General features: G+C 34.9%; 1 protein-coding gene across 8 annotated transcripts in view; it reads right to left on the minus strand.

Moving 5' to 3' along the window:
* Window positions 1–14,717, minus strand: part of LOC139783891 (uncharacterized) — a 114,413-nt gene that overhangs the window by 26,235 nt on the left and 73,461 nt on the right. For 6 of the 8 annotated variants that reach the window (XR_011721417.1, XM_071723047.1, XM_071723052.1 and 3 more), the window contains one exon: window positions 2,467–2,680. The exons of the other annotated variants lie outside the window; for them this stretch is intronic. Coding sequence is in view for 5 of the 6 variants with exons in the window: in XM_071723047.1 (XP_071579148.1) it covers window positions 2,467–2,521 (55 nt within the window). In the remaining variant the exon portion in view is untranslated. The remainder of the gene's footprint in view (window positions 1–2,466; window positions 2,681–14,717) is intronic. 8 annotated transcript variants of the gene reach the window in all.

Below are 14,717 nucleotides of genomic sequence, written 5' to 3' on the forward strand. Positions count from 1 at the left end.
TTGCAAAAGATCGACAAAAACGGAATGCTGTCTCGGCACAAATAGATGAATAAAAATTCATGACTTGATCAAATTATAAATACTCTTTACTATTTCCCATCTAATAAGAAAAGTTATTAAATAATATATATAAGATGTTATATATTCTAATATCTATGTAATATAGAATTTTACAAATCATAAAGAGTCAATAAGATTTTCATTAATTTTTAAGTCAATTTTATTATAAGTATAACTCGATAAAGCATTTAACGTTGCAATTCTCAAAAACTAATCGTGACCAGCGAACCACACTTTTATCCAAGAAAAATTAATTCTAAATTCATGAAAAAAAATTCACGAAAATAAATAACGCAAATTGAACGTCTAATTCCGTTCTAATAGTACGTTCTAGAATGGAACGATTCTTGAAGACTGCGTCACGCACACACAGTAGCGCGAATAAATAAATATTCCAAAGCACATACGCATGCACACACGTATACATAACATGCATACAACAATAACCTGTGAACAAGAGATTATTATTAGAGAATAAAAGTCAGTGTGTAGGTCAACGTAGGTCCACGGTTCGATGTCCGTATAAATATGAAACGCATAAAAGAGGATATATACACGTGTATTATACAATGTATTACATGCTTGCGTACTTGTGTCTGCGTCGATATATCGAAAACAAAGCTGTCTTTTAAAGATTAATGTATTAAGACAAAAAATACTTAGTTTTTGAGAAAACTTAAAGTACTATTTCCATCTTTGCATTTGATTTCCGGGAACATACGTAAGAACATACAAAAAAGAATTTTTGTTACGATTTTTAAATTCTGTTACAAGAGAAAATTTTTGATTGCACGAAGATTGAAAAATATTTATAAAGTCATTGTATGTGCGTGTGTGTGACTCCGGTGATTTACAGTAAATTAATAACTGTACGGTCAATTACCCATCATCCAGATATAACCGACCGTTCTCGGAACATCGCGTTGCAACCCTATTACAATTGTTTTGCCATAGCATATACGCGATGTCGCCGGCTGCATAATTAAACGATTCGGGATAGTCACGCGATGGAAATTACATTTCCCACTTTAGCTGGGGTTAGAAAAGAAGGTAGGTCGCTTGATCACGTTATGATGAGTTATAGTCAGTAGATTATGGTGTCGCAAATTCCCCTATAAAAGTCTGAAGAAACCTGATTTTCTTCGATGATTTTATACACATATATAAGTAATACCTATATAAAGTAATGTAAGTATCACGCACAATTAGAAATTACAAGTATATATAAAAATAAGATTAATATATTTGGAAACCACGTCTTGTTTTAAATTTAATAATTGATACTTAAGTCTGTGTGGTTAATGGGATTTTATAATATTTAAAGTGTGCTCCTATACACATGTTTTAAAACTAACTTTATACAGATAAAAAAAGCAATCTTTTATACAATATCTTTTAACAGATAAAAATAATTTAAGTCTTCGTGGATATACGAGCCACGTTCGGCTGATGCAATTTAATCGGTGCAATGATAAAATACTTTACAGATATCGATATAGAACTTATTCTAGGGACCAAGATAAAAAAAGAAAGAATCGTATATACTTTTTTTGCTCATGTCTCTGGCCGGTGGCCGGTTGCTAAGATTAGACGAACATCCGCTATATATAGGATGACATTTGTGTATACGTGGCCTCTTAAAACATGAACTCACACACGTGGACGCCGCCTCTTCTCTTCTTCCGCTTCGTCGAGTGAGCTTTAAACCGACTCCTCTTTCACAAAAACTTAATTCAGAGTTTAATCCGAGGTAATTTAATCTGAGTAAGAACAACTAATATTAAATACTCAAAAGCAACGATAATTAAAAAATTTGAATGAAATTTTTGCTTAGGAAAACTCACTCTCTATTTTATAAGACTTTTCGCGCAGATTTTGCAATAAATCGAAATGCGAAAGATTAAACAGTATCGTTGATACTCACGTAGTAATCGCATGAGCTTTTTCTCGATGTAAAGATTATTTTAAGCATTAATATGGGACTAATAGAGACGATTGATAAGCGATGTCTTATTAAATCGCTTAAAGATCTCTCAGAAGACCTTTTTCCATCTTAATAGTAATAATAAAAAAAAAAGAAAAACAACAAGAAAGAGTTTATTGTTAGGTAATAAAAATTTTCGTCTATTTTTAAATATAAAAGAGTAGTAAATTTTAAATTATTTCTTAAATAAACTACATATTTAAAACAAAAAAGCAATTCAATGAGAATTATAAAGATGAAGATTTCAAAAGGATATAATAAGAAGAGATTCGTTACAGTCTCTCCTTAGGAGAAAAAGAAAAGCCTTTCAAGAAGCCAAAATTCTTTAAGGAGGTACGCTGGTTTGCGAAAAAGAGAAGATCTTTGAGAACCCGAAAGGAAACCGGTTCGATACCGCTAAGCACACGTTCTTTGATACGTACCTAGTTGATTCGTGTGGTGCATATTGTAAGTGGTAGTACCATAGTCCAGGGCCATATGCCACACTCTCTTAAGTAGTATATCCACTGAGATATTTAGTATCCACTGCGGAGCACCATCCGGATCTCTGCCTCTCTCTCTTACTTAACACCGGTTTTAACACTCGCAAACGTAAACACCGCGATTATCTTTTCGCCACGAGACGCGGATTCAGATCTAGAAAGAGAATAAAGGAGAATCATCAATTCATTTGATTTAAAATAGATTAAGAAGTATCGTAAACAAACAAAAGCTTTTACTAATTACTATAGAGCTGATAGAGCAGTAATAATAATAAGACTTTATTACAGAAAAGCAATTTGTAAGATATTTATGTATCTGTGTTCTCTCGAAACGGCTAACATTTTTCTTCAGTTTGTATTTTGTTCTAAGGAATTTCCAAAATTGTAAACTTGAGACAGCATCATTCATTTCTGAATGGTGCAATGCTCGTAATTTGTTTTTCTCTCCAAAACGAGAAATTTTGTCGACACAGTAATATTTCTCTGGCGATTGAATATAAAAATACTTGAAACGTAAGTTTTTACGATGAGTTAAGAGGCAAACGCGAAGTAATACGCAATGATTAAAAATAGCATACGGAAGTTAAAGATAAAAATAAAATCTCAAAATTTTCTTAATTTCTAGTCCTCTATCTACTTGAGATGCATATTGCCGCAGCAAAACGCGTTTTACACGTTTTACAGATCATTTTTACAGATCATAACTTATTTATATAGCATCTGCAAACAATATTGTTAACAAAAATCTATAAATTAGCATAAAAAAGAAAAGATTAGAATTTATATTATTCGAATATCTTTTTTTGAAATTAGTCACTCTTAACTCTTTCAGTGCTGTGGACGTGTAAACACATCCAACAAATGGCACACTGTAATGCCCATCACTGAATCGTGGATCGCGAGCGCTATGGGCGTGTTTACACGTCCGGCCCTAACAGTAAATAAAAGTATTGAAAAAAAAAACTGAAGTAAGTATGTCATAGGCAGAGAGTAAAGTATTCCGCGCACGATCTATTTGTTAAAAGTATTCAGAGCGCTGAAAGAGTTAAATTATAATAATTATACGGAGTAAGATGATGAAACCATTTCATCCTCTCTCTTTTTTGTAGTTGACTAATTTGTACGAAATATACCGAAACATGTCAATTTTGAGAGAAATGTATGATTCGATAAATATTAAAATTGCTGCTTTATTTCCTTGATCAGGGTAGCTACCTCTTGAAAAATTTTATCTTGATAAATTATTGTTTCCATAATACAGAATATGATACTAATTTACTCTACAATATTTGTTTTTTCGATGAGTGCATGTTTCTTTTAACGGAACAATCAACCGACATAATTGTCATTATTAGAATAATATCAATCCTTATAGGATATTTAAAGAAATATATATCCTATACAACATTCTGAAGAACTAAACATTTGCTAATATCTTACTCTCTAAATCTGAATCAGTGAATAGTACTGTTGAATCAGTGAATAATCACTGATTCAGATTTAGAGAGTAGGTAAACATATTGTTAAACCCTTTTCCCTGTTAAATTATTTGACTGGAGAATTATATCTTGACCTGTCAGAGAATTATATCAATCCAATGATTATATAAATTATTTATTTATAAACTTATTGATTATATAAATTATTAATAATAAGAATCCTTTCAGAAAACAATTTATTTTTTCAGCAAGATGGAACCGCTTTACGCAGAACCGGTTAAACAATTTTTCAATTATCGTGTTTTCCCGATCATTGGACAGATAGCAGAAGTCTGATTGAGTGAGATTGCAAGCTCATCTGATTTTCCTCGTTGGATTTTTTTCTTCGCGGAATTTTACTTGAAAAGTAAAATTTATGCCGCAACACCGGGTGTAAGATCTACATCAAAAGATGGTGGATGAGTGCCGTAGAACAATGCTGAAAATGTTTCAAAATATTCGCAATAACTTTAAATATAAGAGGCTTTATTAATGTATGGAAAGTATTTCAAACATTTAATAAAGTAGATTCTTCTATAAACAGCAAATTTTCAGTTTTCGATACCTAAAACTATCAAATATACCAAATGCGACTTCTCGAGAAGTATTTACTCAAATATAAAAAAAAAAGAAAAAACTTTCTTTACTGCAGTTAAAGAAAAATAAAAGATTTTTAAAACAATGCGTTACTTGACTTCTATTGCCATTTAAGATTTTTGAAGGGGTCACTCTAATTAAGAAAATGAAGCAGCACAGTTGAATTTATCACAATCGTACAATTCTCTCAAAAATAAAATCGGTCTTTCAGTATATTTCGTACAAATCAGTCAATAAGTACAAAAAAGGGGTTGAAAATTTTAGTCAACTTATCTTGTATATATACATATTGTTTATATACATATATATACATATATACATATACATTATATATGTATATTGTTTATATACATATATGTATATAAAATTGTATTTACAGATCGTGTGCAAATAAAAAATACAAAAACCGTGCAATGTAAATAAAAGTACAATAGCAGCCATTATACGTGAGATGAAATTGACATTTATACGTAAGATAAAATCGTGAATAAAGTCGGCGCGAACGCTAAAGAATGAAAATCTAATTTCGTACCTCCGACAAGTGTCTAATGTCCTTGCTAACAATAATCGCGATGAACGACGCGTGCGGAAGAGTTGCCAAATCGTATATATCGTATTTATTTTTCTGACGCTATAGCTGGCTATTTAAAGGTTAAGTAATACACGTTGCTCACGTTTAACTGTACGCAGTCTTTTAATATTGACACGATTAATACGTAACCGTCGATTTCGCACGTGTGCCCGAGGTGCATGATTGATGATAGAACTATTGCCGGAGCGGCGAAACACAAGATGTTAGAATATCTCTCATTCTCGTAGTCATTTATACGGCTCCCTCTACGTACAATCGATTTGTGAGCAAGCGAGAATAAAATATTAGTCGCGTGATAAGTCATGGGTCTTCATTTATCAAGCGAAACTGTCTTGTCGGCTGGCATTAACGTTGCGACATTAATCGCGCAATAACGTAATATCAATTTTACAGTTTTAGATCATGAACGGAAATTATATTTTCTCCAATGCAGTATGCAGAATCTCGTGTTTTTTAACGACACAAATATGTAGAATAAACTTTAATAATAATGTATAATTAAGTTACATTTTATTCTGCATTTCGCAGCAATTATAATAATCGGTATATATAGACGAGAAATTCCAAATATTTCCAACTTTTACACACACGACTTGTTTTAATAATGATAATTTATGAGCTATGGTTCATTTCGCATTTCCCGCTTCAATTATAACTGCGGCATGCGAGAAATTCGAAACATTTTCAACTCGAAATGAAATCTTTGTTTCGCTCTTACGTACACATGACTTTCGTTAAATGGTCCTGAAAAAACACAGATAACGCGAGATTGTGTACGTGAAACAGCGAGTCGATCTTTGTTGATATAGATGCGAGCGAAAGAGAGGAGGATCATTGACCGCATAATAGATACAAACAACGAGAGAACTAAGCTAACGTCTCCTCCGCGCCTGAAGAACCTTTTATACAGAGCAGGCGCGTCATTACTCTTATTGAGATCGCGACGAAATTCGTTTTTCCTTTTCGCAAAGCCGCGTAGTACATTTACATTTTTATTCCCACGCTGTTTTAATTCTTCACCGCGGAGATAAATATCGAGCGAACGCCAATACGCGAATACCAAACGTGAATGTCTGCTTTTCGTATAAATATCTAAACTCCTTTTACCCTAATTTTGGTTATAGCTGTACGAATAATTGTATCGTTTAATCGCGCAAATACCATTTTCATCGATCGTCGAACACAATCCGAACTCTATAATTAATGACAAATGTTTTGTATACGTATTTACTTTTGTATATATTTTCTGTCTACTTAGTCTTATATATGCATATTTTTATTTAATTTTGAATTTTATATACTTTTAATTAATAAGTTGTGTACTTTTTACAATATATATATAAATTGCTATATAACGTAACCTTGTGATTAATCTATTACGAGACCACATAAGAGATTATCGCAATTGAATGCAACAGAAAATATATACTTTCTTATTACTTAATACATTACTCAACGTGTTATGCAATTCGTTCTGTTATCGGGGAGATAGCGTCGTTTGTCATGTCATCGATTCGGTATACGAATGATAGGTGAACGAAAGCGGAAAGAGGTTTCGAGGTTGGAGGATGGAATGTTCGGGAGAGGCAAGTATAGTTGACCATTCACGTCGTAAATTGATCCCTTGACTTCGCCTAAGTGGCGCGAATGACTGCCATGACGTCATCTACCGTTTCCTTTTCTTCTCTTTTATCGTAAACCTTTTTGACCCATGGACAAACCCTCTCTCTTTTTCTCGCCACTTAATCAATGTTATTTTATTAGCCGTAAATTCATCTCGACGAAAACTTATGCCACATTCTTTCTTGATAATCTCAGTACGACTGCGCATGGGCAACTAAGCAGCAAATATAACGCGATAACAATTATTAAATTAATAATAAATAATTCAGTTTATGCGACACAATAATTGTTGAAGATTTTTTGTATTAAGTAAGTAGATAAATCTACTATGCTGATGCTATTGGAACGAAGATCAATCCAAAGTAAAAAGAGGAAGTAAAAAAAAGTGAAAACGATGGAGTATCCAAGGAGGACCGTCGAGAGTCGCATGACGGTTTAAGGAGGGTGGTTGCTCAAATCAATTTGATAAGAATTAGTTCAAATTTATGGAGGATATTCGTCTATGGGAATCTGTCGTCCATGCCAAAGTTGAAGACAATTGTCTGCATGGTTGTCGAGTAATTAATTATTGAAGTTATACTCTTGTCTCTCTCTTATACACGGACGACACAGCAAAAATGTTATCTAACCTGTAATATAACTCTCGAAAGCATATTAACAATGATAAGAATTTAATGAAAATAGGTGCAAATAATTCTTTTATATGTATTTAGGAAGAACTTTCTCGAAGACTGAAATGATTCGTCTTTATAGTTATCAAGAAATCATGTAAAAATAAAACAGGACCACATTTATTATTTGAATTATTTCCACATTTCAACGTGAATAATAACGTATTTGGGTTTCAATTGTACAAACAACTCTTTTTAAACCTTACCCTAAAACAGCAATTGAATGCATTCGTCAGACGTCAACCAACCTCCATAAGTAGAGGTCACTGGATTTGCATAAATAAATATTAACAATGGTGCGATTGCGATAAGATCTGCTTGAAATCTCAGCCACAAAAATATAGCGTTGAAAACATCTTTTATTTTTATTTTTTTCTTCTTTTTTTTTTAAATAAACGAAGAATTCGTATTCGTACTATTGGACGGCGATACTGAATTTCGTCGAGCATCTCGTCTGCGTTATGAAAGCGGAGCTGCGACGTTCGGTACGTTTATTTATGATCGTGCGTATTACACACCGTAATCATCGTTGGAAATGGAAAGGAACGTACGATGACTGACCCAGTTAACCTTTGCATCTCCAACGGTTCGACGTAAAAGATTCGATTCTCGGCGAAATCACTCGTGGTCGAATCAATTTGATCGATTCCTCCGGCATACCTTGTCAACCATTCAATCGAGAGGCATTCCTCAAATATCGCACATATTGATTTTCCCTCGCGTGCAAATAAAATCACGTGTTCACAGAAAGAATAGATTTAAATCGATGAAAGGATTTTACTACGCGAAGCGTGATAAATGTACCTTTGCAGCTGGCCTTCCACTATGTAAAAATAAAAAAAAGGTAACTTAGAATTATAAGCTATTTATGAACGTTCACTCAGGCTCGCTACAAAAGAAATTTATCTGCGCGCGCGCGAGTTAAAACAATTTTTATTTGCGGAACAAGCAGCTTATAATTCTAAGCCTAATTTCTTTTACTTCGTGGTAGAAGAGGGTGGGAGTCAGCTGCACAAGGGTATGTAAATTTGCATTTATGGCTATCCTCTCTATTATTAACAATCTCATAATTATACAAAACAATTATTATTAGCGAGTTGATATTTATATAATATCTAAAATAAAGTGTTAAATCATGATAAGTATTGTAATTAAACCATCGTACGCTATTTCCTATGTTTGCAAGGATTTTTAAACATATTAAGAATATATATTTTATACTTATTTAAGTAGACCATAATAAATGATATATATAGGTGCATACATATATATACGTATAAAGTTTTAGTAGTTTCAAATTTATAATTATTTAACTTAATAAAGTAATCTCAATATATAGCATGACTTATGACAACACTATTGACTAAAATATTATGTAACTTCTCTGTTAGAAGAGGAATATTTTGGAGTGAGAACGCGATAAAAAGAGAAAAAAATGAAAATCTCAGGATCCACGAGAAACTATACACGATACGAATCTATCGATCACGTCCAAAGTTATCAATACACACTATCTATAATTCGATCGGATCTTTTCTCTCTTAGCGGTAACCACTTTGCGAATGCTCTTCTTGCCGAGGTGGAGAACCTGTACCATTAGCGGGATGTTGAACTTGCCTCCTGGCCGCCTCTATATGCGAAGACTCCCTGAGAGCGCCAAAGGCGATTATAATGGTATTCTGGCATGCCAAAGAAGAAGATTAAGGCGCGTTGGCGACTTTCTTCTCATATTATAAAATATAAACGGAAATATAAACGCGTGGTTGCAAAGCGACCAAATCTGTCGTAAATAAGAAATCTCTCGAGAAAATAAGAGAAAAATTATTACAGAGATTGTGCGAATCTATTTATACACATAAGTGATGTATATTTTTTCTTTAAAAAATCGTAAAACAGATAAATGGGACGACGATGAATCAAATCGAAAGGACATTTGAATAAATTTCAATACACGTGTCGAGCAATTTGGCATACATTTAAACGGCACAAAATGATAAATATAGATTGTTGGGTCAGATTGGGTCGTCTCCCTCGTCCATATAGGTCGCACCCGTTAGAGCCCTGAGGCTAGACACACCTATGTGAATCGATGTTAACATCAAATTATGTTTCAAGAAGAATAACGTTCTCTATTATTTAAAAATGAAATGCGTTATCTGTACACCTTGGTTAACAATGTTAGAAAACATCAAATATTTTCATAAAAGTACACAAATACAATTAAAAATGATTTTGTATTTGATTTTATAGTTTTTTAAGATTATTATATATTTCTAAATGGAAATGGATTTAACATGTTCTTTTATGTTATAACACGTTTTCGTATGCAAGTGCATTTACTAATATACATATATAAATATGTATAATACATACACAAAGAGCACTATCAGCGCAGATCGAGTTCTATAGTCAACAAAATAATAAGATTACTTCCTCTTTAGCTAAAACCGGAAGAACAATTCATGCCTTCTACGTCTTGCACGATCAAGACGTAGAATCGATGATTCGAACGATCCTCGAAATCCTATCGATATCGGAGCGCAGAGACACGGAAATTCCATGAGAAATATAGCATGTGATGTGGAAAGACTATAGACGACAATTGTACATGCGGAATCGTGTGACGTGTTCCTCGAGGTGACCGAAGAAAGTATATACTCGAAGAGAAAAGTCGCGGCTAGTTCGTTCCACGCATATACGCGCGTACAAACATGGATACGTACACACGTACACAACCGCGCGCGCGCGTACGCAACGTGTTCCAACTCGCTGCGTATAAGACGAGGTATTATTAATTCACTAATTTATCCAACACACCCGCGATATACCTGCAGCCACATAGTGATTGAATCGATTTTTCTTTAAAAAGCGGAAACTTATGCGCCACGCGGTAACACAGTCACCGTGGAACCTGGTCAGATATATCGACCTCCGATTGGAAAATAAATAATTGGAATACTGGTCACTTCTAGCTCGTCGAAATACTAGAATAATCAAGAATGTAAAATTGATGACGAGAAATTTTTGTGTACAAGATTAAGGTATTATTAGAAAATGAGAAAGAGGGTTGCTTGCTCTCTAAATTAACTCGTACTCAATTAATATCCGTCGTTATTTCTGCGCTACGCTTGCGAATCTTTGAAGCTCGCTGCTTTCAAAACAATTATTGCTTAAAATAATCTACGTGCGAATAGGTAAATTATATAAATCACAATTGGCTAAAACATCATTATTAATTTACTGCTTGTATCATTCCGTGAAACAACTGGCACAAAAATTGCTGTTTTACGCGTGGACACATTAGTCGATATTAGTCGACAGGTTTTTTTTACTCCTCGGAGATATAACGCAACAACCGGTCGATTAAAGTTAACGGTAGACTCGATAGAACGCGAACCGAAAGACAAATCTGGCGATCGCGCTACTTTGCCATCGATCAAAAGTCAAGTCTCTAACCGGTGTGTCAGCAATAAAACACCACACTCGACACAGGAGGGAACTATATATATATATTTTTCTCGCTGCCCGATTCCTTTCGTTTCACGATTGCGCGCCGAAACCTGTCCGTATATCTCTTCCTCTCTTTCCTTCCCTCCTCTCTCTCTCTTTCTCTCTCTCTCTTCCTTCCCCCTAACTCTCTCACGTGCTCTCTTTCTCTCGAAAAAGCGACTATCTACCTACCCAGTACCCACCGAGAGTCTATTTCTCTCGTTGAGTAGCCGCCAAGAATCTAAATTCGACGTTGCCACGCCTCCGAGACTTTTCACGTACCGATATACAGCGATAAAGGCGCACCATTGCACGGAAATTCGCGTCGCGCGATTAAGTCAATCGCCACCGACAACACAGGCCCTCGTACAATGAAAAATATAAGGAACAAATATTAGCGATTAGGAATAAGAAATCAGGAATAAAAGCTGGTGTATATAGCATTAATAGTCAACGTTGACTCAGCCCCCCCACAAAAAATATTAAATTCCTGCTCAGTGTGACGAGCTCAAAATTTTTAATCTGCGGGATATGAAAGCTCATAAATAGCTTGTAATTTTGCGCTATTGGTTTTTTAATTTCTGCAAAGTGGGGGGCCCAGCTCAACAGGGGTCCTAATATGAGATACCCCGAGAAATCGCTAATAAAGTGCAAAATACATCGGTATTGCAATTAGAAAACTTCATTTAATGTCTCTGAAATACAAATGTAATGGAGAAGCTCATTTGCAATAATCGCAAACCCACTTATACTCAATATTTCCAGCGCAGCCAGTGTGCGCCCAGCATGAGCATGCGATCACCATCAGCACACTTTTATAAGTTCGTATGAACCTTCCCTTAACTTTAACATAGTATTTTCCCTCTTTTTATTACTGTACAATAACCTTCATACTCTAGCAACGAGCGTCACCCTGAATATCTCTTATTACGGACCCCACGCCTTGCGGTTTCGCGATCACAAAATCTATCCTCTACAATTAAGCAACTCAACATATCCTGTATTTTCCTATTAATACGACCGTACTCTATCGCTGTATACAGAACTCGTTGTCAAATATTTATTTATTATATGTATAATAAACAAGGTTCAAAGTCTCACCTTCATGGAACTTGACAACATCCAAATTCCACAATTTCGATATTCGTAACGAGTGCATGCACAATCGAAAAATGAATTTTCTACTAAACAGATTTTACACCAAGGGCAATAAGTTCATGGTGGACCCAACAAATAGAACCTATTAGTTTAGCAGAAACCCCGCTATCGCATATTAGAAGCTTATCTCATAATAGGGGACTTTCCTCTATAATTAACGTTATTATTATTATTGTCATGTCATATATACACGTCGTACAACAATATTACGATAAAATAATCATAACGTTATTTATTCGCAAATACTATTAATTATATCACTCAAAAATTGAAAAACGATATATAGGGATAGAAAGATGTATGAAAATAAAGAATATAGGGTAACTCCGGTATATACGCCGCAGCTAAAGGAAACTTAATTTATCGAATACTATTTACTATGTTTAAGACAAATGAATTACGCCAATAAAAACTTTATACTGTCTACTACTATAAAAAAATATAAATATGAAATATTCATTCTTTGTATTTAATTAAAAAAACTTTTAGAAACCCTTGCATTTTTGCCATATATCCTAGAAGGGTGGGTTATATGACATTCATGGGTGAAATATACGCCTTATAAAAAATTACAAATAATGTTTATAGATAAGGCAATAAAATGTCATAATAAGTTATAAAATGTGTGTAAGAAGTTTATTAAGATGTAGGAATGATAAACAAATTATAAAACTGAAAAATGTAAAAAAGAAAATACAAGAGCGATAGATGCATTAAAGATTATTGTTATACGATCCAAAAAAAGAAGGAAAAAGAACACATAGGAGATTTCGAGTTTTACAAAGTGTCTGTACTGTGGCATAAATCTCGTACATGCTAACTTGCCGTATATCCCAAACAGGAGGAATATACAAGATATTAAGTTAAACAAAAAATACAAGAGCTGTATGTAGATTCTTGTAACGGCTGATGCCGCACGGCCCGATCACGCGTGGGCATCGTGTGCGAATTGTCGAACCGGGGGGAGATCGCCGAACCCGCGGTATCCGAGACCGCGGCGAGTTCAGTCGCTGTAACAACCGCCAAACTAATAGATCGATCGCTCTGAGTTCGCCCAGTCACTAACGATTACTTATAGTATTTTATTTGCATATATATTATAAATGAAACGTGGAGTGTCTCCGAGAAGGATTGAAATCCGAAGCGCCTGACCAATACAAACGATTATTATAATTTGACAAGTGCCCGCCGTTTGTGGTACGCGCGACCGGTGCGCATCGCGTTCAACGTTGTACTCCTATCATTAAAAATAAATTCTTGTTACCAGCATTTTGCATTGTACGTTCAATGGTACAACAAGAGCTATGCACTTGCATTTTGCTGTATTCCATTATTTACTATCCCTCTACACTTATGTATCATGAAATAACCATTAAACCTTTTACAATCCTTACAGTAATCATTTTACATAGGTCGTAACACTCGTAACACAAGATCGCGCTTCTTACTACGGTGAGAAATCGATTCAACTCACGACAGTTTTGTTAATATTAACAGTAAAAAACTGAAATTACAACACAATACTAATATGGCATTAAGGCACATAACAGAATAATTGCGAGCAAGTACCTTCATTCCTTCTATTTTTTCTGACATCTGCGGCGTAAAACCCCGCGCGGCGTAAATACCGGAGTTACCCTAAGAACCTTTTGCAATTGATTAATCGAAATGTGTTAAAATGCGTAAAAAAAAGTTAATAACTTATTAAGCTGCAGTTCTTATTACGGAATTATTATAGAGACATTAATAAATTAATCTCTTTGCAACGCCCGCCTTTGGGTCTTCTACCGTTTTCTACCGAATTAAGCTCCGGTCAACGAGCTCGTATATCAGCTGCGCGACGAGGCGAGAGAAAGGCGAGAGAAAAATCAACGAGGCCGAAAAAAAAGAGAGAGAGAGGGACTTCCAACAAACGACGGCGACTCCTACGCTTTCCTCGCCCTCGTACGCATCGCTATTTTCGCGGTCCCGTGCAAAATTTGCCGCCGTTTTGCACATTTCATCGCTACTTTCGTGTCTAATAATAATATATTCGCCGATCACACACACAGCTTTGCGTATTCGCGCGCGCGCGCGCGCGTGTGTACGCGATACACGTACTCGCGCACACCCGCAGCGTGGAACGAGTTTCAAATACGCGTAAACGGGAGCGGCGAATGTAAAGGCAAGCTCTCGGCATCTCATCATGCGTGGCATAGTATTGAATTCTTGAAGACACCTAAATGTGTAGATACGGACGCGGTAGGTACCGTAAAGTACCGGTGTACCGACGGCGTTTAATTTAATTTTTTTATCGGCATTGGAAAATTTTGGTCGCGCGTGCGATGTAACGTTCGATGGTCCTTCTGCGACAGAGCGGGCGACAAAGTAAAAATCTTTCTGAATACGTCAGATAAATGAAATTTTTCTCACTCGCGCAGTTCTCTTCACAGTGATAAACAAAAATAAAAATGAGAAAGTATCCTTTTACTGTCTATGTTCTGTCTGTAGGGGAGACCGGGGCTCGTTGGCACAGTTTTCACAATTTCGGCATTTGAGTTTTTAAACAACTAATTTTTATTATTAAACAGTACTAATATGATA

The sequence above is a fragment of the Temnothorax nylanderi genome, unplaced genomic scaffold (genome assembly GCF_030848795.1).
Source record: "Temnothorax nylanderi isolate EJ_2023f unplaced genomic scaffold, tnyl_v1.0 TNYL_tig0555_pilon, whole genome shotgun sequence".
Lineage (NCBI taxonomy): Eukaryota > Metazoa > Arthropoda > Insecta > Hymenoptera > Formicidae > Temnothorax > Temnothorax nylanderi.